General features: G+C 37.7%; 1 protein-coding gene across 1 annotated transcript; it reads right to left on the bottom strand.

Moving 5' to 3' along the window:
* Nucleotides 1–5,916: 5,916 nt before the first annotated feature.
* On the bottom strand, nt 5,917–25,531 carry tmem170b (transmembrane protein 170B). The gene is made up of 3 exons (XM_066675164.1): nt 25,077–25,531; nt 10,249–10,419; nt 5,917–7,339 (listed from the first exon to the last, which is right to left on the bottom strand). Exons 1-3 carry the CDS (start codon nt 25,159–25,161, stop codon nt 7,209–7,211), a joined length of 387 nt encoding a protein of 128 aa, XP_066531261.1. The 5' UTR covers nt 25,162–25,531; the 3' UTR covers nt 5,917–7,208.
* Between the last annotated feature and the right edge of the window lie 1,596 nt (nt 25,532–27,127).

Genomic DNA, 27,127 nt, shown 5'->3' with positions numbered 1-27,127 from the left:
TTTTTGTTCAACTACTTAGCTATAATAGAATTTAAGAACGTAATAAGTTACACATCGTAATCATTCATTTCCTTGCTCACTGGGTGAAATTTTCTAATGGGAAAATTCAAATATCCAAGGGACAAACTTTGAACATCCCTGCTGCAGAGTAAATGTCCTGAATATTGTAATCAAACAGTTAATTTAGCTACCAGTTAATATATGATTCAGGACTGGAAGATGGTTTTACAGTACAGATGTTAAGGCCTCTGCCAACTTTAGCTGAAGCCATGACAGAACTGAAAGGTTTTCTCTTGTGCCAAAGAACCCGTTTTTAGCACCTTAATATTTGAGTGAACACCAAAAGACTGCATTAGAGTTCAAGCAATACACTGACAGAAAACCTAATATAGCACAAGTGCATTTCTATTCAGCAGGGTACCATTAAATGTACATCAGCGGTCTAAAGGTCAAGCATTGTTGTAACTTTTCCTAACATAACATACAAATACAATAAAAACATGGAGCTAAGACAAACTAATACTAACATAATGTCAACAAAATATGAACATTAATGAACTGAAGCTACTGAAGATGTACATTTGAAGGTACCACACCAGTGAAACTTTATCTTACTTTTTCTGAGAGTGTAAAAGGTCTGCTAACAGTGCAGTTGTTTTCTGTGCGCAGGGATCCTATACACAGCTCAACTCTGTGACAACATTGCACAGCTGTTCTTGAATTCTACTAAACATGGCTCAGGGTTACATCTTGTCTGTGGCACCATTTTGGCAATTCCTATTCAGGGCTTTAAAATATAAAACAAATAATAAAAACATAAATGACATAAAACATGAGTCTGTGGGCTTGACCACAGTTCATATTCATAGAAAAAGGCATTGGAAAATCGTTTTTGATCACATTAATAGTATTTTTGCGCAGACCATATTAACACTGAACAATGACCTGCACATTTATGGACATCTGATTACAATGTGTCAAAAAACAAAGGTTGAACCGACTAAGTATTTTTCTTTCCATGACATCCAAATTCAGAGCAGTTTAGCATCAAAGCAATCAGATCAGAACAGGTTATACTAGCCTATATACTTACACTATCACATACACACACATACACATACACACACTAACACAGACAATCCAGGTCCAACCTGCCACTATCAGCCATGAAAATGCTAAAATTTGAATACTTGGTCCTCAAACCACAAACCCAAACTGAAACTTTAAAATGTGTCAGAAATTAATTTCACTTCCGTCCCTTGTTCCCATATTTTAGGTACACAGCTAGGGTTAGAGTTAGCTTTCAATGTAGTTGAAATCATTCTTTAAACTGTACAGATGGTAAGCAAATCTACAGCTGCAAAAGCAGTCTAAACACTTTAATCAATGTTTCTTCTTAAATAAGTAGTTGAAATGTAAACTAAGATATTCTGGGTATTTTTTTAAATGGTTCATTGTAGAGACACTTCATGAGTCATATTTCTTTAACGTGGTGGTGATAGGAACCAGGTATAGCACTGTCTACCATAAAAATGCAGCCATTTTATTTAATATTCAACATGTGAACCTATAAATTATAATTAAAAAACTGTTCTATAAAATTCAGAGGATGTTTTCTCACATTTGCTAGCTCTCCAGTCCCAGTGTTAGTAAATGATTAAAAAACAAAGGGGCTCAGTCTGATATGCTAGGCTTTCCCTCTCTCTGCTCACAGCAGAGAAATAGCTGAGAGAGAACTCCAAACAATGAAAAGCATAAAAATACATGAGCATATTCCTCTATTGCTGCTCCATAAGTGAATAATTATGACTTTTTTGCTGTATCAGATTACTTAAGGTGGGACTGAAGCCCTGTCCACGCAGATCCATTTATTTTTAAAGACAGAGATTTTCCTCTCTCTGTTTTCAAAATATCCCTGTCCAGATGAATATGAAAACGGATGCATTATCATTCCAGTCCAAGGAGTCCCAAATCACTCAATACTCCCTACGTAGTGCACTACACAAGTCAAGACAATAATGCAATACATATTTATAATAAAGCATTATTTATATTTATTCACATGTTGAAATCTAAAATTTAGTGATAGCTGCTTGTACACTGTACTTTAATGACTTATGTACCTCACTGTATTACGGAGCGTGTAGGTATTTGCATTTCAGCTAGAGACAGGCACGCTGTGTAACGTCAGCATTCCCTAAATACTTTGGAGAGCAACCTCCGTATGCTTGTTGACAGGAGGCCAATATGCAGACAAAAGTCTTTTAAAAAAATAAACTGATCCGTGAGGATGGGGCCTGATACCAAACTGAGGAGAGCGCTAACTGCATGAAAGTAAACACAGATGGAAAGTGCTACAAAATGAATAAAAACTAGTTTCTGTGGTAATTCAAACAATGAATAAAACCTTCTACCTTAAAAAATGAGGAGCTTCTGCATGTAAACAAAAGGGGAACAACAGTCACATCAACTACACATCAGCATGTGTTTTTAGCAAATCACCTGGAGGAATCCCACTGTTAAAACATACCAAACTCCTCAGAGTAACCCAAGGCAGGGACTTAACCCAGAAGTCCAGGGCCCTAGAGCTGTGTATCAGCGACTGCTCTGCCATGAATGTAAAAAAAAATTACACTTTAGGCCAAAACCTGATCTTGTTGCAAAATTATTGTAAACCCATATCTCAGGCATTAAGCAATAGAACTGAATATTGTTGCTGTCGGAAAGTGCCAGGTGTTATTAAGAGTTGTTAAAACATCATGATAAATAATGTTCTCCTAATGTTACGTTTTTCAGAGAGTATAAGTATATTTCCGTGAAGAAACTATAGTGACATTTAATTCTTCAGGTATTTGGTTCCTATCACCACCCACTGTGAACATTTTGGATTTGACAACATTTATCTAGAATAAACCATTTCAGTCCAATCCACTCTAAATTTGTTTACATCTTAAACATTTAATGATGCAGAAATTCAACAAATTGGTGGAACGCCTCTTAGATTGGTGGTATGTGTACCAGACCATGATCAGCTTCCATGCAACTAGGAAATTGCAAACCTGTTAATGCGCTGCCAATTATGTTCTTGCATTATTCACAACAGTGACTAAAACATGTTTTATTAAAAGCCTGCTCTAAGCAAAACTTTTGCTGCAAGACAAAGCTGACGTGCAGATTCTTCTTTGAACAAAGCAACAGTTACTGAGTTTTGTCTTTGCATAGCAGCGCTTTCAAAAAACATCAAGACTATGCATTTATGCATTTATGTATGATAAAAAAAAAGTCAGTAATCTAGGACAGGACCTGTCTGAAATTCATTCACAAGCACGAGTCTTAAGTAGAAATACCGTAACACTCCTATGCTCAATATGAGAATCAATATCAATACAATCATATCTCACTCCACCATTCAGACTATTACTGCAATCCAGAACGACTCTCTTCTCCTCTATTCATATCACACTGGCGCCCTCTCCTGGCCTCCTCTGCTACTGAAAGTGAACAATGACACATATGTTGAGAAATAAATAAATGGCAATGGACATTCAGGACCATCATTATACACAAGCATCAGCCAGAACTGTCTAAAAGACTTTCATAATATACAAATCAATATGAAGAGACAAATGTCTGCAGACACTACGCCAAACAGCAACTAAACAAGTGAAATATTTCATATAAATAAGTTAAATACATGCTGAGTAAAAGTGGCTAAAGCTGAATAATTATAGAATATTTGGTTTAAAGAAAGAAAGATTTATGCATGAGAAGACACTGTATCTTTAGTTTTGAATGTGTGGCATGAGTTATTTCTGTTTGTAATTGTAGAAAAACAATAATTATAATAATTAAAAAAAAAAAAAAAATTAAAAGGTTCCATCACGATATATATTCCAAAACCATTTCTTGGCCATCACACTGTAAAACAAAAGCTATTAAAGTTGTGACCCTGATTATCTGATTTCAAAGCCTAATACAAATTTCTATTTAAAACATATTTAAATAAAACAAATTTAAAAATAGACAAAGTTGATTCAGAATAGAGTCAACAGAGTCTAAGCCATTCTATGAATCCTAAGCCATAAGCAGGTTAGCCTTCTGTAACTGAGTCATGTAAGGATATTTGTGTTATTATACTTGGTGAAAAATTAAATCTAAACCCACATGAATTCTGTGTTGGTCAAAGCTGCTCTAAGCTGGGTTATGCTGCTTTATGCTGGTCTGGTGCTGGTTTAGTTTTTCAACCTGCAGTGGTCATACTGGCTGACCAGAATCCCAGCATAAAAACACCACATACGCTGGTTTTGCTGGTGACCATCTGTACTTGTCTGTGCTGTAATTTTTGTTTTCAAAGCAGTTGTCCCTGTCAAGAATTGCTACAAGTTCCTTAACTAACCAGTCGGTGGCACACTTTGATACACCAAGCTAATCTGAAAATTCTTAGGAAACCATAGAATGGTTTAAACAATAAATAAACATACATATTAATAAATAGCTACCAATCAACCGGGCTACGATCATGGGACGAACATTACTCTATATATTCCAGGTTAAGGCCAGCTGTCGTTGATTAACTTAGACATGTGTGGAGTCCACATTCGGCTTTCATTTTATCAGTAGAGCTAGGAAGCTAGCAAACAGAAGACCTCAATAGTAATATAAACAAACTAAACTGCTTCATTAAAAGGGTCTGTTATCTATTTAAACCACAACAAGAGTTTATTTGGAGACTGAATTTTCAGTGTCCTAGGCTACATTAACTAGTCTGTGTGACCTTAACTAAGACCTGGATACATTTAGAGTAATTTAAGGGAAGTCTGATGTTGTATATTCTAGAAACATTTGAAGGGGTTTGTGTAACTGCTGGGTCTTAATGCTTGTAAGCAAGATTAGACTCGTTGTTCCAATGGCAAAATAAATCTGCAAAATCTGTGGTTGTTAGTGAATGTGCGATAGACAGCTGTGGTTACATACAAACGGTAAATTTTGTCATTGCAAATTTTCACATTCAAGTCTGTCCTTCCACTCAAACCAGCAGAACCTGTGCGTGGTACTCCCTTCCCTTTAAAACCGCTTTAAGTAATGAAAAGAAAATAAACACATAAAGCAATAAAATATAACATGCTCCTCTCTGATCCTTTAAGACTACTACATTTCAGAACAGTCCCAAGCATTCAGGGACACAGGAGATGCCAAGATCAGGGAAGGCAAAATAAGCAGTGCAATTTACAAGGTCATACATCTAAACTCTGTTGGCAAGGAGACAGCAGGCAGCAGCCATTTTCTTATTGTCTTTACCAGGAAGGAGGGCTTAGTATAAGTCCTGATATTCAGGTAAAGGGAGAGGATTCAAAATCACTGAGCGGAGAGAAGGTGCACAGTAGTCTACGAGGACCTCTTAAGCAGCAGTGCACCATTATTCAAGGAGACAGACCTAATTCACACTGGGTTCCACATAAAACAAAGGCTGCAGTCATGCCTTTAAGGCCTGAGGTAAAAAAGGAACAAGAGTTCTGCATAATCTAGCCTCATTAGGACTATAGGGCTATTTAAAACCTATAGTAACATTACTCAACACCAGATTTCATACAAATGGAACAACAACACTTTTCTGAAAGGTTCCACTAACAAACATGAATAATCACCACATTCACTTAAGCAAATAATATGTCTGAACTCCAAGCAAGGAAGGAGCTATTCAATGCTGGTGATTTAATAAGAACTTCAATGAGTCAGAGTATAGCAGGTTGGCTAATGATTTTTGGGGTTAGAATGGATAAAAAAAATCTTCTGTAAAGCTGTATTTAGGAGAAAAACTAATTCTTGGAATTAGATTTCATATAACCCCATACTACATGTTTATAATGAATCAGGTAGAACTAAGCCGTATTATTAATCTGAATGTAAAAACCCTCCTTTTTTATTACTAGTAATCAAATATTTGCTAATAGAATGGCTAGAGTCTCAATCCCAAATTAAGCTTAGCCTTGGTCTTAATATGGCTTTAATATGATCTCTTCACTTACAGGAGTAGTTTAGCTCAAAACACTAACACAGTTGATGATAGTGGCAAGTTAGCAAAGCACAAAAGCCAGTAGTTAGCATAGTTATGCTAATATTGTGGATTTCATGCCGTTAGGTTCCATTCCTTATCAACAATGTTACCCTTTTTGGCCAAGCTACTAATTTCAGGTTATTTCAAAGTAGAAATTGGTAACAATTTTGCTTGTAAATCAGACTGACGTTGTTTAGTAGGGACATCATAAAAAGTACAATACAAAAGAAGCCTGAATGTTGAGCTGCTGCAGAAAACTAAGGAATTTCATCACTTTTAGTTCTTATGAAAGTTGACTAAAGTAGACTTCAATACATATTCATGACTATTTTTGTGAAGGTTTTTGCATCACATAATGCACAGGTTTAGGCATTATATTTTGGATTAATTGCAAGTCAGTCCTTATGGTACAGCGTGTCAGATTTTGTACAATATCACAGCAGTACCCCAACATCATTCACAGGTTGCATACCTTTTAGGTCCAGGAGAGTTACCAACATTTAGAAAGTGCAAAGCATAAGCCATTCATTTCTTAAGAAGATATAGATTATATACTGTAAGTAGAGCGTATTCACACTGCTATACTGCTGTAAAATGTAATCATCACTCAGTTAGGAATGGTTAAACACATCCAGTTCATTTATATGAAGTAAGTGTAGTTGGCATTTGTAACCTCTCAGTTGTCCTCAAATGCTAGCTCTTACTTAACAGTGGCTGACTTTGAACAAGACTATCCAGTACAGTTTGGACAGAAACGCCTCCCAGAAGTGCAATGGAGAAACAAATAAATATGGATGAACGTCCCGAAGACTGTAAATTCAGCTTTCCATTATAGGTTCCCTGTAAGTCATCAAGGCAGTTGGCACGTTGATTAAGTTTCTGTTATTGATCAGTGGCCACTGATGTGCTGCTTTTGATCCAGAGAGGCTTCAATCCTCTGAAAGGTGATTGTTCCTCGGCCTGCACGGAGGTCCATTTTGCCTTCACAGTGGAGCACAAGATAACTCTCTCCGCCTGTGATGTGGCCTGCACTATCCTCTTCATTGACCCTTGAGTAACTTAGCCTTCAACTCTGGCATCTTAGCCACACCTACATCTCACAGGCACTGCCCACGTGTCTTGCCAAGCCTCTTCTGCCAGATCTAGTGTCCATTCAGAGAGTAGCCAGTATACGGGAGAAGGAGATGATGACCGTCAGAGTGGTCTGGCCCACCCCAAATACCAGAGCTTCCAGAGGAGCCATGTCTTTCCCCGCCACTCGGTAGACCCCAGCCACTGCTGCACCTGAAAGGAGAGACACTTGATCAGATTACAACACATAACTATTATAGATGTGGGCAATAGGATGATATTTTATCATTATTGGAATGTTAACACGATTAACAATATAATTTTGTCAGTATGTCATATGACCAACAGCATGTTTCATTAGAGTCTAATATATTCTAGCATTGGGCATTTTAATAAATTATTATCCCCAGATTTACTTTATTCCAGTTCCTTTAGCTATTACACAGTGCTACCACAGAGGGTAAAGGACTGCACTAGCTTCCTCTAAAATGTAAAAGCAGTCATTGAAGGACAACACTAACACACCAGTCCATTGAAAGCAAAACCACTCTGGCAAACTTAAGATCACTGGTCTGAACTGTGTAAAAGAAACCATTTCATTATTATAATGCTTTATTGAAGTTAATGTATCATATAAACCTGCTGATATGGGATCTTGAAGGCTTGTAGCCACAACAGAATGTGAATGTGTGCCAACACTTTGAAAAACGTCTTCCCTGAGGCACTGACATTTACTAGACCACAATTTATAATTCAACTCAAGAAGGCACTACAATTTAAAGCATAAACATCTAAACAGATTCCTCAGTAGACAAACTGTATCACTGCGGTTATTTTTGTACACTAAACACACCAGCGGATCTGTACTTTGTATGAGCATTAATTGATGAATGGACTTTTAGGATTTAAAATGACTTTTAAAAGTCAACTACACATTTTATTCTATAAATATACTTGTTTAACCTAATGCAAGATTTTGATGTGACAGTGATAAGTTGTATTAACAAATGCGGACATAAGAAATAAACCTAAAAATATTAGTGGAGAAATATAATGAGTGCATTTGTTCCCATAAAGATGTACATTTATTCATTCATTCATTGTCTGTAACCACTTATCCAGTTCAGGGAATCACTGGGCGCAAGGCGGGAACAAGCCCTGGAGAGGGCACCAGTCCTTCACAGAGCAATTTATGTACACATTTATGTACACTTTTTTGAATCGCCAATCCGCCTACCAACGTGTATTTTTGGACTGTGAGAGGAAACCCACACGGACATGGGGAGAACATAAATATATATTTAAATATATTTAATGGCCATTTAATTTATTATAATAATACACAGGATAAGATGTAAAATAACCTATGCTAGTCTATTACAGCTTCACATAGGGCCCACCACATTCTCTACCTACCTGCAGCCACAAAATTTCTGTCATCACCCTTTGTTTAAATCCTAAACCTAAACACAATGGTTGCTGTGTTTGGCCCCCCACCCTTCCTTACCCTTAACCATCAACAACCGTAAATCCACATGGGCCTCCCTGGAGACTAAGGCTGTACCTAGCCCCACTGGCACCGTTAATGCATGCTCAGTTCCAATTTTTAAATGAGAAATTAAAAATGAGAGTAGGTATGTGGCAGTAATATACACATGTAAATGCATTATTGTAAGATGTACATATTTACATGTGGATGTCTGTGGTTTTATCAAGTTACAATAAGGAGAGCTGTGTTAATTTAAACAATGAGAGAGAGAGAGAGAGAGAGAGAGAGAGAGAGAGAGAGAGAGAGAGAGAGTTTTCAGCTGCCACAACAATCAGATTTAAATTTATTACTAATTTAAAAAATACTGAGGCTCATTCAATAGCCCACAACCCCTATTAATAATAAAGTGGAGATATTGGAAGCAAGCTCTAATGTGGTGCTGTTTGTCGGCAGCTTTCATTAGTAAGGGATTGAGAATAATAGCAGCTCTAATTCATTCATACACTCACGTATTACAGTCACACGTTCAGCACACCTCCAACTGACGCTTTACTCTTTAATGATGCATACAGCTCATCAGTCAGGTGAACAGAGCTCTGTGCACACTGGCCCTTCAGTCATGAAGCTTGGCAGGAATCTGACAAATGGATTGGCACTGTTAGAAGTAAGTGTGTGTGATGGATAATGGCTACAAATGTGTCCGCTATAATAAATGTAAGGTTACATTAAACAGGTCCCATGTGTAAGAGTCTTTAAACAGAGAGAGACAGAGAGAGAGAGAGGGGGATAATATCATTAATGGGCCTTCCATTGACAAAGACCAGAAACAGAGTGGAGGGAGGGATGTATAAAAAAAAATGACAGAACATAGAGCACAGTGGAAAGAGAACAACACAGAAGAGGAAAGGACAGAAACTGTAGGCAGAACAAGCATTACTCTTTATTTGCTGAACTTGAAATGATACATGTATTTTGTACAAAATGTATGCCACATTAATACTTTCGATTTATTTATTTTTTAAATATAATAAACTAAAAAAGGCAAGTTTTTAGTTTCTTCCCTGCAGAAGATAAGTTAATTTACATTTATTTAAAAACCGTACTGTAATTTGAGGACAGGTGGGAGCGGAAGACAAAGGGAAGAAAGAAATAGAGAGATGGGTCGAATAAAACAAGAAGAAAAACATTTGCTGCAAACAGTACTGGTATGTAGTGTTTCTTAAATGGTCTTGTGGTTTCAGCAATCAAATAAGTTCCTAAATTGGTTGCCAACAAAAAAAAAATCACAATGAAAAATGGTCTATTCTGTGCTTATTACACAGAATGTACTGGTCATTATTTTATGACCTATGGGTGCATCTATAAACAACAACAGCGCTCTGTCCTGTGCTATATCCCTGTGCTATTAGATTAGAGAGGCTGATATATAATGAAAAATATCCAAAAAGTACAAACGTATTATGAATATAATTTCATTTTCTGATGTCAATATGAGCTAAAATGAGGTGTTAGCTATGGGTTTTGATATCAGCCCCCTCCATATCAGTGCATCTCTAAACAAAAACAAAGACACAGAGCTGGAGGAAGAGGTGAGAGGGGGCAGGACTGGGGTCTTTGAGGTGTGTTTACTCACTGGTGATGACCCCTCCAGTGAGCGATGCGACGAAGCCGGCACTGATCAGCACCAGCGTGATGAGCCGGCCTCGCTTGTGTCTCTGCAGCATCACACACATTAGCAGCCCCACAGCTCCGTGCACAAAGAGAGAGGAAAACAAACACCACAGGAACACCCAGTACCACATCTCTGTAACACACACATCATAAACACACATTAATTACTGTCAACACTTACAACATTAAGATTTAAATTAATGTGACTTTTCAGAGCAACAATTCATAATACAATATAGACATTGTGCAAAGAGAAAACACCCTTTTTTGGACAGAATGTGGAGACAAAATAATCCAACCAAGAAACTCACTGTTTGTTTATCTATTTATTTTGTGCCCGTTAGGCCCGTATTGAGCTGATAAACAGTGATGCCTTAAAGGCAGTTTGAAAAGATCTGGTGGGGATTTGTGTGTTTTGAGGATGCATGGGACAACCTGTAAACACTAATTTCGGGTGTATGAGTCAAAATAAATCAAACTGGCAATGACAAAAAAAAAAAAAAATAATAATAATAATATTGTAAATAAAGAGACAAGTCAAAGGCTTAAACCTCTGATAAATACAACAGTTTTAGGCGTGTAAGAGATATTTTATATTATATATGATCTGAATTGGATCTAAATTTCTTGTCTTGTTTTGCAGCAATGGATGCTTATCATTAGTTGATGTTGAACCTAACTGTAAACGGAAGAAAACGAATGAAAATCAATGTCAGTGTAATGTTATTAAATATGTCATTATGTAAATACATATGAATAGTTTGACATGTAGACAGTAAATGCTAAAGCATTAGGGGTTAAAGCCTGCAGCCTTTGATCTGACCATTAAAGCAAGTCAAGATGTAAGACCATACAAAACTTGACAGTAGAGTCAGAGTTTTCTTTCAGCAGTAAGAAAAAGATTTAATAGATATTGTGTTACTAGCTAAAGCATTCTGGGAAGGTTGGATGTACACACACACATTCACAGCATTGATTTTGTGTCTTTTGGAGACTGAGAATGTTGTTATGTATGAGACAGTGAAAGCTTTAAGCATGCTGGATAAATGCCCTTTCTTTTTAACTCTCTAACCTTAACTCTCTCTCTCTCTCTCTCTCTCTCTCTCTCTCTCTCTCTCTCTCTCTCTCTCTCTCTCTCTCTCTCTCTCTCTCTCTCTCTCTCTCTCTCTCTCTCTCTCTCTCTCTCTCTCTCTCTCTCTCTCTCTCTCTCTCTCTCTCTCTCTCTCTCTCTCTCTCTCTCTCTCTCAGACAGGCCCTAGGCTTAGTGCATCCATCCCAGTCTCTGCAGATCCACGCTGGGACGCTGAAGGAGAAATGCACTGTTTTAGATTACTCAGGAACTTTTCAGAAGCTCAGAGCACAAACAGTATTGATTCCATTACATTTGAGGTAGGATCAGAGAAAGATCTCGGGTCTAAATCTATGATAACTACCATAAACTAAAAGCCAGCAGAGTAACAACAGCAAATTTGTTTAAGTTGGTCCTAGCAAAACGGATCACCATGTGGTATCCTATCTCTAAATAAAAGAAATTTTAGAATGCAACGAATAATCTGAATATTAAAATGAGCTTCTGTTATCACTCCTTAATACATTTTTTAAAGTTTTGTCTTTTATCACCTTTTTAGAGGCAACTCTTCATTACCAATGTTTGATTATTAGATTTTCATTAGGGATGCTATTCCAGTTCCAACACTCGGCACTGGGTACGAACCTTAGGCTTTCTGTTGGTTCCTTTACTTTAGAGAGTATTCAAGCTCAGTGTACAGCACCAGTGTCAACAATTTACTCATTATAATTAAATAATAGTATCATAATAATAATAAGTATTAAGTTTAATAACTGAACTATAATCACAAGGTTGAAGGGCTTAAATGTAATCAGCTTTAGTGGAATGATGACCTGTGATCCTGTGGTTCCCTTTGAATCTGAGCCCTTTATATCATATAAGCCACTGATTTACTGCCAGTGATTTTAATTAGAATCGATGCTCCAGAGCTGTTACTGTAACTGAACAGGTGCAGCAGGCAAGTCAGCTCTAGAGCTCAGTCAAGTATACAACACACACACACACACTATTGATCCAGTTCAGGCATCAGCTGCCACTCACACAGTAAGAGAGGCGTAATGAGTGGACAGAAAAGCCTTTGTGCAGTGAAGCCCATAAACACTGAAGACAACACACACACACAATGCTAGAAACAATAGGTGTGAGTGAGTGAGTGAGAGCAAGAGAGAGAGAGAGAGAGAGAGAGAGAGAGAGAGAGAGAGAGAGAGAGAGAGAGAGTTCCATGTCCAGCTTCCACAATTATCATATTAAATCTGCAATATCAGATAATAGATTAGACTTGCACCGTGCTGAGAAATGGTGGGGAGACAGGCAATATGAGGCATCACTGTGGATTGAATTTGAAATCTCTCTATGAAAAGACAGCTGCACAACTGAAGAGTCTCTGATGGGCCATTTTTAAAAAACTCTAACATCTCACTTGTCAAAATATTGGGGTAAATGACTCACTTACTAATATTACTGACAGTGATGGGATGAGTCTGGTCAAAATGAGCAGCAGACAAGCCCCTATCAGTCTCTCAGCAAGGGTTAGGCCACACTCTATGTTCTCAGTGCCAGCCTGTTCCAGGACCATCACCAACAACACAGGCACCACTCTGCTGTCCCTGACTCCTGCCTGAGCCCAGAGACGACTGCCACGCCCGCCAGCTAACAAAGCAACAGCAGAGAGGGGCCCAAACACAGAGACTGTACAGACACTGCAGTCAACTTTACAAAGTCAGCATTAATCTGAAATTAAAATGCATTTTCATACTGTACCATACGCTATATGTCCAAAAGGTTAATCCAATAAAAATAGGAATTTAAATTCAGTCATTGTTCAAATCTCTTAAAACTCATCTTTGTTCATAAAAATGACTAATTTAGAAGTCGTTTTCAATAATTAATCTCCCTTCTACATTAAAAGTGGTTTATATGTAATTAAACACCTTTATGGTACATGGTTTTAGTCACAAATCACTTTTCTAAAAGTTTCTTTACCATTTGCTTCATTTGAGTGTAATCACAGACCGAAAGTGCTATAAAAGTCTGTCTTTGGAACCCTCAGAGCAGAAATGCTCAGCAATGACATTGACTGATTATTTCACTCTTAATAGCTCTTCTAGTGTATAAACAACACTAATGAGAGATGCTAACAAGATTACATACTTGGTTTTCACTGCAGGCTGTCTTTAAAAGGCAATTTGTCTTTTGCTGCAGTGGTAGTCAACACTTTTCTGGGAAGGCTTTACACTTCTAGGACATTCTTGGAGCATTTCTTTTAAAATTTGATTTGCTTTCAATAGAACATTAGTGAAGTCAGGTACTGATACTGGACGGAGCTCCATCATCCCAGGGAGCACAGTGCTCCACTACTCTGCAGTGAAATGCTAGGGGCCTCTATTCCCCACTAGTCCATAACTGATCATGATTACTGTAATTGATTTCAAATTTGAATCAATGTAGTAGATAAACAAGGGCAAGTTGCACTTTAGATATTAAAGGGAACATAGTCATCCTCCCTTACTGTGTATGTGAAGACACCTCCAAACATGGAAAAGCACGAAAAAGGGTTGAGGATGTTGATCTATTCCTGCTCCCTAGGTGGGTAACACTGACCTATTTTTGCCGTTTCAGATCACTTCAGTTGCTGAGCAAATTTTGCAAAATGCAAATTTAACCATAAACACAGAGAAAGTCCTTCAAAACTAAACCTAAAACTAAAACTAACAGATGGGTCCCTGTGGTAATTAAAACAGTGAATAATGACTTTTATTTTGAATCTGAGGAACTGTCACTTTAAGAAAAGTCGGAGAATTTAAAATAGAGCTGTTTCCTCTTACAAGCCACAGACAAAATACGCAGAGTCTCTCCAAAGCCTCTTATTCAGAGCCAGACTGAGATTTTATAATGAGAACTACAGCCAAACATTCAGTCAAAAGAAATATTTAACACAAAACTAAACACTGAAACCGAGCTCCAGATTTGAGTGCCTCATCTTAATGTTAATAAAAATAGTTCAGAGACTTAAAAAAAAAGAATGTGGGCCCTTTTTTTGTAGACACAGGGGCAGATAAGAATAATAGCCAGGCCTCAAGGCCGGGGCAGGCTGGGGAATAAAACTACAAAGTCCAGAATGAGGGCTGTATCCTGAGGTGTAGCTGTACTGTAATGCACAGGGCACAGGTGCTGCTGATCCACATGTCTGTGAGCAGAGAGTGTTTCAGGGCCAACACTAATGCCCCATAATCCTCCATCACCAACCTGCCACTGGCACACATTGGAATACAGGAAGGACTTCTATCTACAAAGCTTTCGGCACACACACACACACACCTACTATTCACATGAGGCATTAGTAAGTGAAATTTATGTCTCCTGATGCCTCTATGAGCTCTATGCTGACTTCTGTCAGGGAATCAGACCCAGTTCACACCAGCTTCACTGTACAAACACTACAGCTAGAGCTCTGCCCGCAACAATCTACTGACTTACACAACATAGGAGAAACTAATCTACATCATGATTAATATCATACATTTGTTATTTCTAATACATTTTTAATTAAACATATGTCGTATTTAATTATTTTATTAGATTTCTGGAAAAATCTGGCATATGTTAATATTGTGGAATTTGAAACGGTGCTTTAAGTTGTCTTTATTTGCCCTTCTGTAGATATCGAAGGGATATCTGGAATCGTTACAGGATTGTACTCTGTTAGCTCACATAATCCACATAATAATTTTATAACATACTGTAATTTAAGCAAATTTATACAATTAAAAATTTAGTGACCATTTAAAATTGAAGAAAAATGTTAGAAAGTCCCTCTTCTTACTTCTCAGATACAGAGAGTGTAGTTAGCAGTAGCCAACAACTGTTGTAAGTGCAGAGTGCAGCTGTAGGTCACAGATATTAATCCAGCAGGTCTCTAACCATCAGCTTCTTTTCACATTATGTCATAACAAGGATATGAACCTGTGACTCCTGATATCGTGTATGAAGTACCCACTGTGTATGAAGTACCCACTGTTTACTGTACCCACTATTACCCAGTGTTGTACCCACTAGGTAATAGTCTCACTATTGGTGAGACACTTCCTGTGTCAAACCAAAAAAATTTAAATTGTGTTAAATTGAGCAAATTGTGCAGACATTGGATCTCTGTAGAGAACACCTTTACTTATTTTTCACAACAAATCAACAACAAAAAATATGGCTGGGGACAACCAAAATTTTACACATGACTGTATGAGTAATTAAAACTAGTGAAAACACATTTTGATCTCAAGGATGAGGATCAGGACAGATGCATTTAAGTAATCCTTTGTTTCCTAGGCTGTCTTTCTGCTTCTGCCACTTTCATTAACATGACATAAACAGACATTATCCACAACATGTGGCAGTGAGCGTTTCCCATTATCCACAACATATGGCAGTGAGCCCACACAGAACCTTAGCGATACTCCAAAAGGGGGCATATGAGGTTCTGTGTTATTCTGCAGTTTTAAATAAGTAACTAAATACAACATTGACGTTTTTACATTACAACATTCTTGATATGGAGAACTCTCTTAACTTGTGATAAATAACACCTCTGTTGCACATGTATGTAAGTGAATATGTACTGAGTTAATTATAAGCTAGTTGTATTAGTGTTTCGCATCTTAATATACAATATTATATAAGCTAATATTAACCTCACTATATAATTATCATTTAATTGAAACTGTAAACAAAAAATACCAATTCAGAGAGTCACATAATGCACACAAAAGTATTTAACATTTTAGTGCAGGATTATTTAGCATATGTGACCTTAATCACATGCCTCAATTACCTATAGTACTACAAAATTTTGTCCTTGTTGGTCCATTTTGGCTGCTACCATGAGTAGTTGCCACAGCCAATCCACACATTGAAACTCCAGATGCCCCTTGGACCGGCTTAGATCTGAACTAGGAGTGCATCGACCAGCACAACGGCTGGACAGCAGGCTCCACAGGGAGTGACCCAAGACCAGGACTGAACCCTGGACCTTCATGCCCTGGAGCTGTGCAGGAGTAACATTATTGCCAGGCCATCTACAGAAATGCAAACATTGAACATTTACTGGCTGATACTCAACATTAAAGTATGCAGAAGGGAGCAAGCAAAAACATGCTTAAATTTAATTTCAGTTACAGCTACTTTTGGCCTACAATTAGTTCAGAGGGTAGACATGTTAATGTACGCTGTTACAGGAAGTGACTTGTTATCTTCTGTACAGCAAAGTTTCCTTGTTTTCAGTTCGTCCATCAGCATCAATACTGCTATCTTTTTGTCAGGAAAATGTGATGAGGGGCACATTTTACTAATTAATGAAATTAATGTAAACAACATTAACATAACATTAATTATGTAAACAAAGCCATGTTACATGTGTGACACTAAGCCGTGTTTTTGTGCACTTGTGCATGCTACAGCACTGGCCTGTATTCACACTGAACAGTGGAGCACATTGTGACCACAGCCTTGGTACAAAGGATGCAACATCACTTGAACAATGGAAATTAATGTTCTTGCCAAAGAAACGCTGACTTACATGCATGTCCATGGAGGGTAATGGCTGATGCCTGATGCATGATGAAGCATAGTCGGCATGACAGGTAATAAATAAATAAAAGGCACACCTCTACAGACAGAGAAAAGTGCTGACCTGGCCTTCTCACTCTCCATGTCATTTTTAATCCGTTAGTACTTTGCTTCTATCTGTAAAGTGCTTCTGACACAGAGCTACAAGGTCATTTCACAAAAGCTCAACTTCTCAGTAAAGACAATTATATACTGTGTGATAACAGTTCTCTTATTTGATTATTGCATGTCACACTGCAGGAGCTCGGATCAACATTTTTTAAACAAAAAATGTTTTTTTTTTTTGTTAAAAAAAAAAACTGTTGCCAAAACTCATCTGTGGAATTTGATATTAATTATGCAACAAGTATGAGTATTGTGGCCGTATGCCAATATTTGTCATATTCCTATGTTCTGATATTGATACCAGTGCCAGTAAAGAATTATCAGTTGTGATATAAGTGGAAACCCATTTAAACCGTTAAGGTATTCAGTGAAGTATTGTCCATAGTGTTTTCTGGCCAGAGATTCAGGGTAGGCTCTGGACCCACAGCAACAATGCCCAGGATGAAGCTGTTACAGAGTATGAATTAATGACTAAATCAGTGATTCCCAAAGTGAGAATGAATGAGATACATAATGAATGTCACTTGTAAAAAATTAATTGTCAAGATGAGCTGTCTCTTTATTTTGCTTTGTTCATTAAGTACTTTGTACAAATTACAATATTTTAAGTAAATTCCAGTGGAGTCTAGAAGCAAAAAAAGTGTATGTGTTTTTGTCTGAGCCGGGGTGTTGGCTTGAAAATATTCTCATCTACAAAATGGGGCACTGCACAAAAAGTTTGGGGATCACTAGACTAGATGACCGAATGTTTGCTGTGTGCAACTATTTCACACTTCCTAAAGAAACATTAGGCAAGAGAGATATACAATCACTGTTCGTGTTGAGAGGGGCTAAAAGATTGCAAATTTTTAAATCGCAGTGTGCAATTTTCAGATCACAAGAGCTACTTTTAACCCTCACCTAAATTATGAAGAAAAATGGCCTAGATATATTCTCTCATTAAAAACTTAACAAAAAACACCAGACCTGGACAAATCAGAGGCAAACACTAAACACTGGGCTGTGCACATGATGACAATCGCATCTAAAACAACAGCCTAGGACTATTTAGCTTTTGAAAAATAAGAAATAGATTTTCTTTTTCTTAGTTATTAAAACAGACTTTTACCTTAATTTATTGCCATTTCAGTATCAATCACCATATTTGTGAGAATAATCATAAGATATTTTCCCAGAATTGTTCAGCCTTAATGTTCAGCACTAGAGCTGGGCAATTAATAAACACTAATCGAAAACGACTATCAGAACTTCTAATCAACATAATCTTGTCTATTGATTATATTGATTATTTTTATTCTGTTATGCCCCACACTACCAAGCTGTAGTCACATGTTTCTGCCCCTATTTGCCACATGGGAGCAACCTAAACGCACAGGCTGACCGAGCGACTCGAGCAGCTCGTACCAAAGAAAAACACAGCGTCTGTGGTTTGGACGTGCTGTGTTTTGACTACAATTAAAACAAAAAGAAGTCAAATGCAAACGCTGAGAAAAAAATGTTTCACCGACCCAAGCACAATCACACACCAAATATCCATATCCAACAGAGGAACAAGCTCCCAGCAACATTAGAAAAAATATCCCAGCTTTAATACTGGAGCATATTTACAGTACAAGCCTCGTAACTGAACTACGAGGGTCAAAAATACAAAAGCAAAACAATCTTTGTAATAATTGTAATGGTGGTAAAATGTACAATTAATCGTGTCATTGATTTGTGCTCATATTACCCAGCACTACTCAGAACCATGGCAAACAAAACCCAAGGACTTCTCCATTAAAACACCACATCAATATCAGTACTACAAAATATGTAATGCAGTAAAATATCTCCCTACCAGTATACGGGTTTATAATTCCTGTATTTTATAATACAGAAAACATCAAATGGCAAGTTTAAAATATAATATTACATTCTGTAAACCAATTTTAATTTTTAAATTAAAGTAAAATTATTTTACAGTGTAAATTTTTTGGAATAATAATACTAAAATATTATAATATTATTATAACAGCTGCACTGTCTCAGAGTGGGTCATTTGCAAAGTTGTGGTTTACCTGAGGGCTTCTTACAGACAGTGCATGTGGAAAAAACAAAGCCAACTGCAAATCTCTTGTATTCATAGCATCTGCTTTGCAACAAGGTAGACTTAAATTCAAGTTATAAACAACCTGAAAAGCAAAGAGATAGAGTCATGATTCAAAGGACAGAGAATGAAAAACAGCAAAACAGAAGGAAGTGACTTTGCCATGTGCGCATGTTTCACAAAGCAAAAACAGGAAATGTCATTATATTTGAGTCCTTAGAAGGTGTATGTCATCTCTCAGTGGTCTGTGCATTACTCTAGCATGTCCCTACGTGATATTTCACAGCTCATCTTTAAAGCACTTCTGTCAGTAATGATATGATAACTTTATTCTAGAATCAGCTTCAATATATTTATTTGTATAAATTGGATAATAAATGTCCAATTTGTAAACACTGACTTGATTGATAGCTGGTTCAGTGGCATTAGCAGTTAGCTGACTATAAGGCTATGCTAATCCATGCATAGAGTTACACCATAAGCTAATATGTCCCAAAATTCTAATAAGTGACACAAATATCCAAATGCACACAGATAAAATCCATAGAAAATCATGAGACAAATTAGATACTCTGGTGCAACTACATGTGAGCCTAAGGTCACCATGCCCAATGCCAAGTGCTGGCTAGAGGTATATAAAAGTTGTGGGGCAGTGCAACTGTGTTCTCATGAATGCTGGAACACAATGCAAAAATAATGGGGATGAGCTGGAATGGCGTTTATGATCCAACAACAGAACTTCAAGAGCTGCCATGTCAATAAATGTAGCACAGTGTTAATTTTAACACATTGCTAACTTCCGCCAATATCTCTACTTAGAGCATATATTCAGGAAAGTACTACTTCCCTCTACAGTGACCACTGAAGTCTGAAACACTATTGTGTGGTTTTCTTTCTCCTGCTCTTCAATGCATGGGCCATTGCAAAAACTACTCTTAGAGGTCTCCCCGCCAAGTTTACACATCAAACCTATCTCCCTCAGGGATCTAATATAACAGGGACAACAAAAGTTGTCTGGAGCATTGTAATGACAGTGTGTTCACACGCACCACTGACAATGTTTCATTTGTCTTTAAGTAACATCCTCCCACCTGCTTCAGTTCTTATCTGCACATCAACAATCGGCTGCCTCTGAGTTTGTCGGTTTCAAGTCACTGGTGCAGCGATTATGTGGAAACAAAACAGGAAAGTCACATCAATTTATCTAATTTAACACATTATTTTATAGCTGCCAGGACATAACCTTATAAATTCATTACAAATTACAAGTCAATGTAACAAGATTGTAATAATTAATGGGAGACTTAAGTTAACTGAGATTTAGAAGCTAGTGAACTAGTTGATTACTATATTCACTTTTCAATGCTTTAGAGAGTAGCTTGAACAAAACAGCTAGAAAGCAGAGAGATGTGATAAAGAAAGCAGCTCTTCTGTTACACACCAAACTAATCAAACATCAGTGGTCTCTAGAAGAGATCAAATTTAACTTATAGAATGTGAAAAGCTATGCTAAAGTATAATAAATTTACTGAGAATAAAGCATCCAGTGCTATCAATGCTAAACACTTGTTGCAAGACAGGGTATACTATAAACACACAGTCAACCCTCACTGAGTGTTTAGAAAGTCTGCACATGGAAAAAGCCATTTATTATTATTATTATTACTATCACATTCATATCTCATTAGTTTAATGTTTAACAACCCACTGGGGGAGGCTAAAGTGTAAGGTCCTGCACAGATGTATAATTTTGCACATTTGCAGGTCTATAAAAGTGTAGCCTGAGGAAGCACTGAAGCTTAAAGTTTAATTAAGAGCCTGTGTATATGCTGTTCATTTTAATACAATTTGACACATTTTTTTGCTGCTGTGAATTTGCATTTATCTGTACTTATAAGAAACCTAAAAATAGCAACAACTCACATTTGTGTTTGCTTAACTTATGGAAATGTTGACTAGTCAGCGATTTTAAGAAAGTCGTGTTCATCTAACCCTTACTGAACCACTATTGAGGTTTTAGAAATGGGACGGGATCCTTCTGTAAAGTTCAGAATTCAGCCTGAAGCTGCCATTGTCACTCATATATTCATAACTCTGAGCTTCAGACATGGTGCAAAATTCCATTCCGTTAATGATTCTGGGAAGCTGTTTCCACACAAATATGTTTTTAGTGGAACAGACTTATAAACTTTAAACTGGACACAAACATAACTTCTCAAATATGTGAGAATCAAGGCAAAATGTTGTCAGAAAGTGTTCAAAGAATGCATTGTCTTCAGGGTTGTTCTGGCTATTGCACATGTGCACTTCTTCTCAATGTGAAATGACTGGTATTTTTTTACTGAAAGGTGTGACTTGTTCCAAACAGACATTGTGTTAAGTGGTATTAGCTTTCCCCATTCATTTTCCCAACAACAAAGAATGTTCTTCTCTTCGTTTATGAAGTACATAGAAATACAGACTGACTAATACCTACACATTAGACACAGTGAAGCTTCTGTCAGTTGATTTGTGATTGGCTTTGTATGCAGTTCAGGGAAAATGACTGGAGATTATGGCATCACAGTTTTCTTTGAGGCAATTAGGGACCAGAAAGCAAGATATCATATTGTTTCCTGTGAATGAGTGTTTGTAGTAGCTCTGTGCATATTGTCCTTACACGTCAAATGAAACCAACAATCTGAGGTTAGTTATTTTACTTGAGGGCCCCTTTCCATTTAACAAAATGCACCAGACTTTCTGACTCTGACGACAGCAAAGACAGAAACTTGGTTGAGAGTCAACATCATCAATAAAGACGAGCGAGTTAGTGAGTCAGTTCGCCTGTGAACTGTGCATACCACCATGTTTTACAGAGGAAGTGCTGTAAGTTATAAGTACTTCCTTTTCTTCTTCACATGTTCCTCAATTCATGACTCTGGTGCAGATGAGTCTTTATCTGTACTGCACAAGATAGAAAGGCACATCTTCACAGGCTTATTTATTAAAGATTTAGCACTAATCAAACTGGTCTTCCTGTTATTGTGGTTTACCAGTGGTTTGAACCTTGTGGGGAAGTGAGATTGAGGTGGTTCATCATTTGATTTCACACACCTGTGACTTCATGTTGGTTACTGTTCTTTGCCTGTTCAGCTGTTTTCCTTCCTGACTGAAAGCGTTTGTCGATCATCTGTCATTGTAGCACTCTGGGTTCTGCCTGATTGTTATTGCTAAGTTCACCAGTGTGATTGTGTTTTCCTATCAGTGTATCAGACAGTTGGCTCTGACATGCCTATCCTTTTGGCTGTGTCTCAGTCTCAGTTATTCTGATTCTGTTTCATGATCGAATGCTTTACTGCCATTGACATTTCTTTACTCCTCAAGCTGAAAGACAACAGCAACAGTCTCCAAATGTCAGATCTCAGATCAACTCTAGACATTTTCTAGCTCTCTAGTGCATTAAGTAATGATGCAACTACTGTCAGATAGCAAGAATCACAATTTTAAGGGGCCAATAATAAGTGGACAGTGGATACTCCAATTTGCATTTTGGTCATTATATGCAAAACATATTAATGAAATTCTAAAAATGTTCATGTAATATCCAACTAAACATAGAAATTTTAAAAACTGGTGACTGGCAAAAAAACTTAAAACTTCAGAAAGTTTAGCTGACATTTTTCTGATTTAACTTCAAAGTCATAGTTTCATTTAGAATATAATGTTCTTCAGCAGAGCCAGCAAACAATGAAACACTGAAAACATTAAACCTATATACTGCAACCTCCAAAAACTAATAAGAGAGGATAAAATGACAACTCAGGACACTGTATAGACATCTACAATATATGACTGATACCCTACTGGGGCCTCTCATTTGCCACATGACTAGTTTTTAAAGTTGTTTATAAATTATACGGGGTGCAATTTTTATTTTCTTAGAGATATGACAATCAATGACACAATGCAGATCCAAACCCCTCATGTTTTGATGAAAAGCTATAGAGCTCAGAGAAGACAGAGAAGTAAGGTATAGATAGAAATTTATATGACATTAGATTGGAAAGTAAATGAGCTTCAGGCATGGTCTTCCTGCAACATGTATTATTTCATAACTCCATTTAATATCCAATGTTTGCTTGTTAAGTTTTGCACTGGAGTTGTAAGGCTCCTTTACTGGAAAAAAATAATAATAAAAGTCTATGTCAAAAAATCTTTTTGGGCAACACAGACTTCTTTTATACTGCCTTCAAAACTTCAGTATGAAACTGAACTCTTGACACTAAACATGTTCAACGTCCTTTATTTGATGTACCAATGAAACCTTTGGATTTGGATTTTCAATGGGTTGCATATCATAACATTCAAATGTTTGCTGAGAATTTGCTGAAATTTTGGAGACATTTGCTTTGCTACTTCCACATTTTAGACCAAATAACCAAATTAGCTTAATATAATGGTAAATCCAATGAAGCATGTCTGTGTTTCCAGAAGTGACCTGTAAGCAGATCAGGTGGTTTATAGGGTGGGCTAACGGGTAAGGACTGCACAACCCTAAAAGGCACAGAGCCACATTCCATTAAAAGAGACTGGTTCATTGTTAAGCTATCTCTGGTTATTAGTCAGAAATACTCATGGAGGATAATCTGGCCATCGACCTGTTCACTTAAAATGAAACACTGTCACACAGGCAGAAAGCAGGGGTTTACATATGGAAGCTCACATCCGGTCTGTCCCTCATCCATCCTACAATTTCTCAACACACACTAAACGACACTAACAAACAGAATCTAGGTGAATTAACCTGAGGGCATTGTGTACAATGGTTACACAACAACAAACTACACCAACACAATCCTTGTCACAATATATTAAATATCAGGAACTGTGTTTATGTCCATTTATTCATTCATTTTATCTAAGGAAATGTGTCATTTTGTTTGGGGTTGGGGTGGATACCTGGAATCATAGGGTGCAGGGCAGGAACACACCCTGGACAGTGAACCAGTCCATCACAGGGCATCACACCCTCCTGCATTCACTCACACACTCACAATAATGAGCAATTTCACAGTCAATCCACTCCTCGCAGACAGTGACCTGAGGCGTGTGTTTATGTTAATATGTTTCATTCATGTGCAGCCACTGTACACACTTGAATGAAGTCAATTCAAAACCAAAACCAAGTTGAAGTGTAGGTATCACACATTCAACGTGTCAAGGACATCTGACACTGAAATTACTCAGGTGTCCAACACTGTATTTTTGCTGCTGAAATAACACCTGCCATCTCCAAAACTGCAAGTTTAAAACAGAGGAAAATCTTCCTGAATGTTTCATTTAAAATGTGTAACAAGACTTTTCTTTTATTTATTTTAAAGTTCGGTAAGCATGTTCAAATGTAAATACATGAATAAAATCAAACCATAAAATAAAGCTTTGAATAAACTTTTACTCAGGTATATTGTATGTTAGCACACACACACACACACACATCCATATATATATATATATATAAACAAAAAATTCGTCTGGAATAACAACACAGAGGTAATAATTAAGTGTCTTACTGAATAATATTGAATATTATAATGTTATGTCATATGATCCTACATATGAATATGTGCTGTTATAAATAATAACATTAGGCTTAATATCACTGATGTAGTACAGGGCAGTACACGCAATTATGACGTTATAAATAACTCTGCATGTATAAATCTACACAATGTGCAGTGACAGTGTATCTACAGAACTACAAGTGATATTATCAGTGTAGCCGGCGGGGTGTGAGCGGCTAATGCTCGGCCAAACCGGTGTAATGACTTTAAGAAGCCGGAGGAAAGCGTGAATAGATGGAGATATGGGAGGAGGAAGGATGGAGAGGGGGGATGGAGGGAGGGAGGAGGTCCCCTGGTTAACGCCACGTTACCTGTGAAGTGCCGCAGGACGGTGCCCTGGACCCATAGGCTTAACACTTGCTGCACGGAGAGGTTAACGGAGTAATCCTGGCTCATGTTTCTGTCGGAGCCCCTCGCGCCCCTCTTTGTCAAATGGCTGAACGCGGCTGAACGCGGCTGAACGCGGCTCTGGGCGAAGGCATGGAGGAAGAGGAGGAGGAGGAGGAGGCATGGAGGCAAGAGGAGGCTCGTGTTTCCCTCCCTCCTCCGCCCCGCGTCTTCACCGGTGTCTCTGCCGGGGCTTGGCGCTCTGAAGCCGTGGCAGAGAAGCGCCGCTGCTTCCTTCCTCCTCAGCGCAGAGCGGCGGACACGGCGGCGGTGGCGGCTCGGGGGCCATCATGGCTCCGGCTCCAGCGAAGAACGAGCACTCAACACACACACACACACACACACACACACACACACACACACACACACACACACACACACACACGTCCTACATCGCCTGTCTACATAACGCTTAAAGGCGCCGTCCACCTTAAAGGGGAATTCAGCACGAGCCGCGGACAAACTAATGTTTAATGAATGAAAATAAAAGAATACAATAAAAATAAATTAATAGTTTTTGTAAGTGCCATTAAATTAAAACATAAACGGACACAATCAGAGCTATACACCATCCTAGAATATATCAGCTGACTAGCCTAAAAATGTGATTTTACTGACCGTTTCTGTCCGTTTAAAATCATAAAAGCGTTAGCATCAAATAATTACTGACAAATATATAAATATATAAAAATTAATACTGGCAATACATCAGAATACTCAGCCCACAACATGTGTAGAATGCTATGAAAATTCCTGTGTGCTTGTAATTTCTCTTTTACTCAGGTATATTGTCTGTTAGCACAAGTGTTATGGATTGTCCGGAAGCCTGAGCTAAAGTTTTGATGGATGTAGACAAAACCGGTTTAAAAATGCTCATTGCCTGCACTTTGTATTTTTTCCTGAGGTCCATCAACAACAAATGTTTTTATTTAAGCTCCGCCTATATCATCCATTTTATTATTGACTGCTCTGTGTGTCATTCAAAAAGTCTGAAACACTCTTGAGCATAAACGGGCGAGAATAGGCAGAGCTATGTACAATGTTTGAAAATTATACAAAGGCAATTGGGGGGTCAACTTTTTCTTCAGGTCATAATGGGGAATCGGTAGATGTGCTTCAGTACTGAAGCTGTATTTGAAACAGAAACCTTACAATGTCTGCAGTACATTAATGACAAATCCATTACACCAGCTACTGTGTCACATAACACCAACAATACATTATAGAGCAAAACCACACAATGCTATTGTTATGGGATGAATGGGTGGTGGACTCAAGAGCTCCTGTAATTTATTTGTATATATATATTCTTTTAATAAACGATTAATAGTAGGCACAGAGTTTTAATGTGTTGAGGTGCTTTGTATAATAACTGTGACTGACTTAGGCTGGATTTAAACCAGCAGCCCCTTGCACCAAGGAGCAAGGTTTTGCCACAGCTCTACAGTGGGAAAGCAGGTGTACTCAAAACAGAATTGAAAATAGGCGGGAATGGCAAACAAAGGAAACACTGACAATGGCTGCTACAAACAAATGTGTACCATAATCCCGAACCCAAATCAGCCTTGACACTGAAACGCTCTGCTAATTAAAGTGTACGTTTTCTTTTCTTTACAGACATAAACAAACTTAAAGCCAGTGAGTTTTAAGTTCAGCTCAATCTTTCCTTCCAAACTTTCTAAACGTAACTATAATTACAATATTTTCCCTTGTATAGACACAGTCGCTCTTTTTCTTCACATCTATTACTAAACACCATACCACCTCACCAAACGGCGCAGCACTGAACAGTGGTTTGAGTTAGGCTTTTATACAGAGCCCAGCAGGTGTGTCTGATCAGCCTCAATCATCACTAATTAGTGCTTGGGCTTCTGGGATACTGAGTTTTGAGAGCTGTTGCCAGCTTCTCTTTTACTGCGCTGTCCAGTCCCCCTGCTGGTGATTGTCGGCGTGAACCGTCCTCTTGGTTGCTACC

The sequence above is a fragment of the Hoplias malabaricus genome, chromosome 6 (genome assembly GCF_029633855.1).
Source record: "Hoplias malabaricus isolate fHopMal1 chromosome 6, fHopMal1.hap1, whole genome shotgun sequence".
Taxonomy (NCBI): Eukaryota; Metazoa; Chordata; class Actinopteri; order Characiformes; family Erythrinidae; genus Hoplias; species Hoplias malabaricus.
This window is presented reverse-complemented; position numbering and strand designations above follow the sequence as displayed.

Bases quoted from the DNA above. Each gene is read 5' to 3' on its own strand.
- tmem170b (XM_066675164.1), bottom strand. From the start codon at position 25,161: ATGAGCCAGGATTACTCCGTTAACCTCTCCGTGCAGCAAGTGTTAAGC. The intron at 10,420-25,076 runs GTAACGTGGCGT...TGTGTGTTACAG, and splicing joins CGTCCTGCGGCACTTCACAG to AGATGTGGTACTGGGTGTTC. The intron at 7,340-10,248 runs GTGAGTAAACAC...CTCTCCTTTCAG, and splicing joins CACTGGAGGGGTCATCACCA to GTGCAGCAGTGGCTGGGGTC.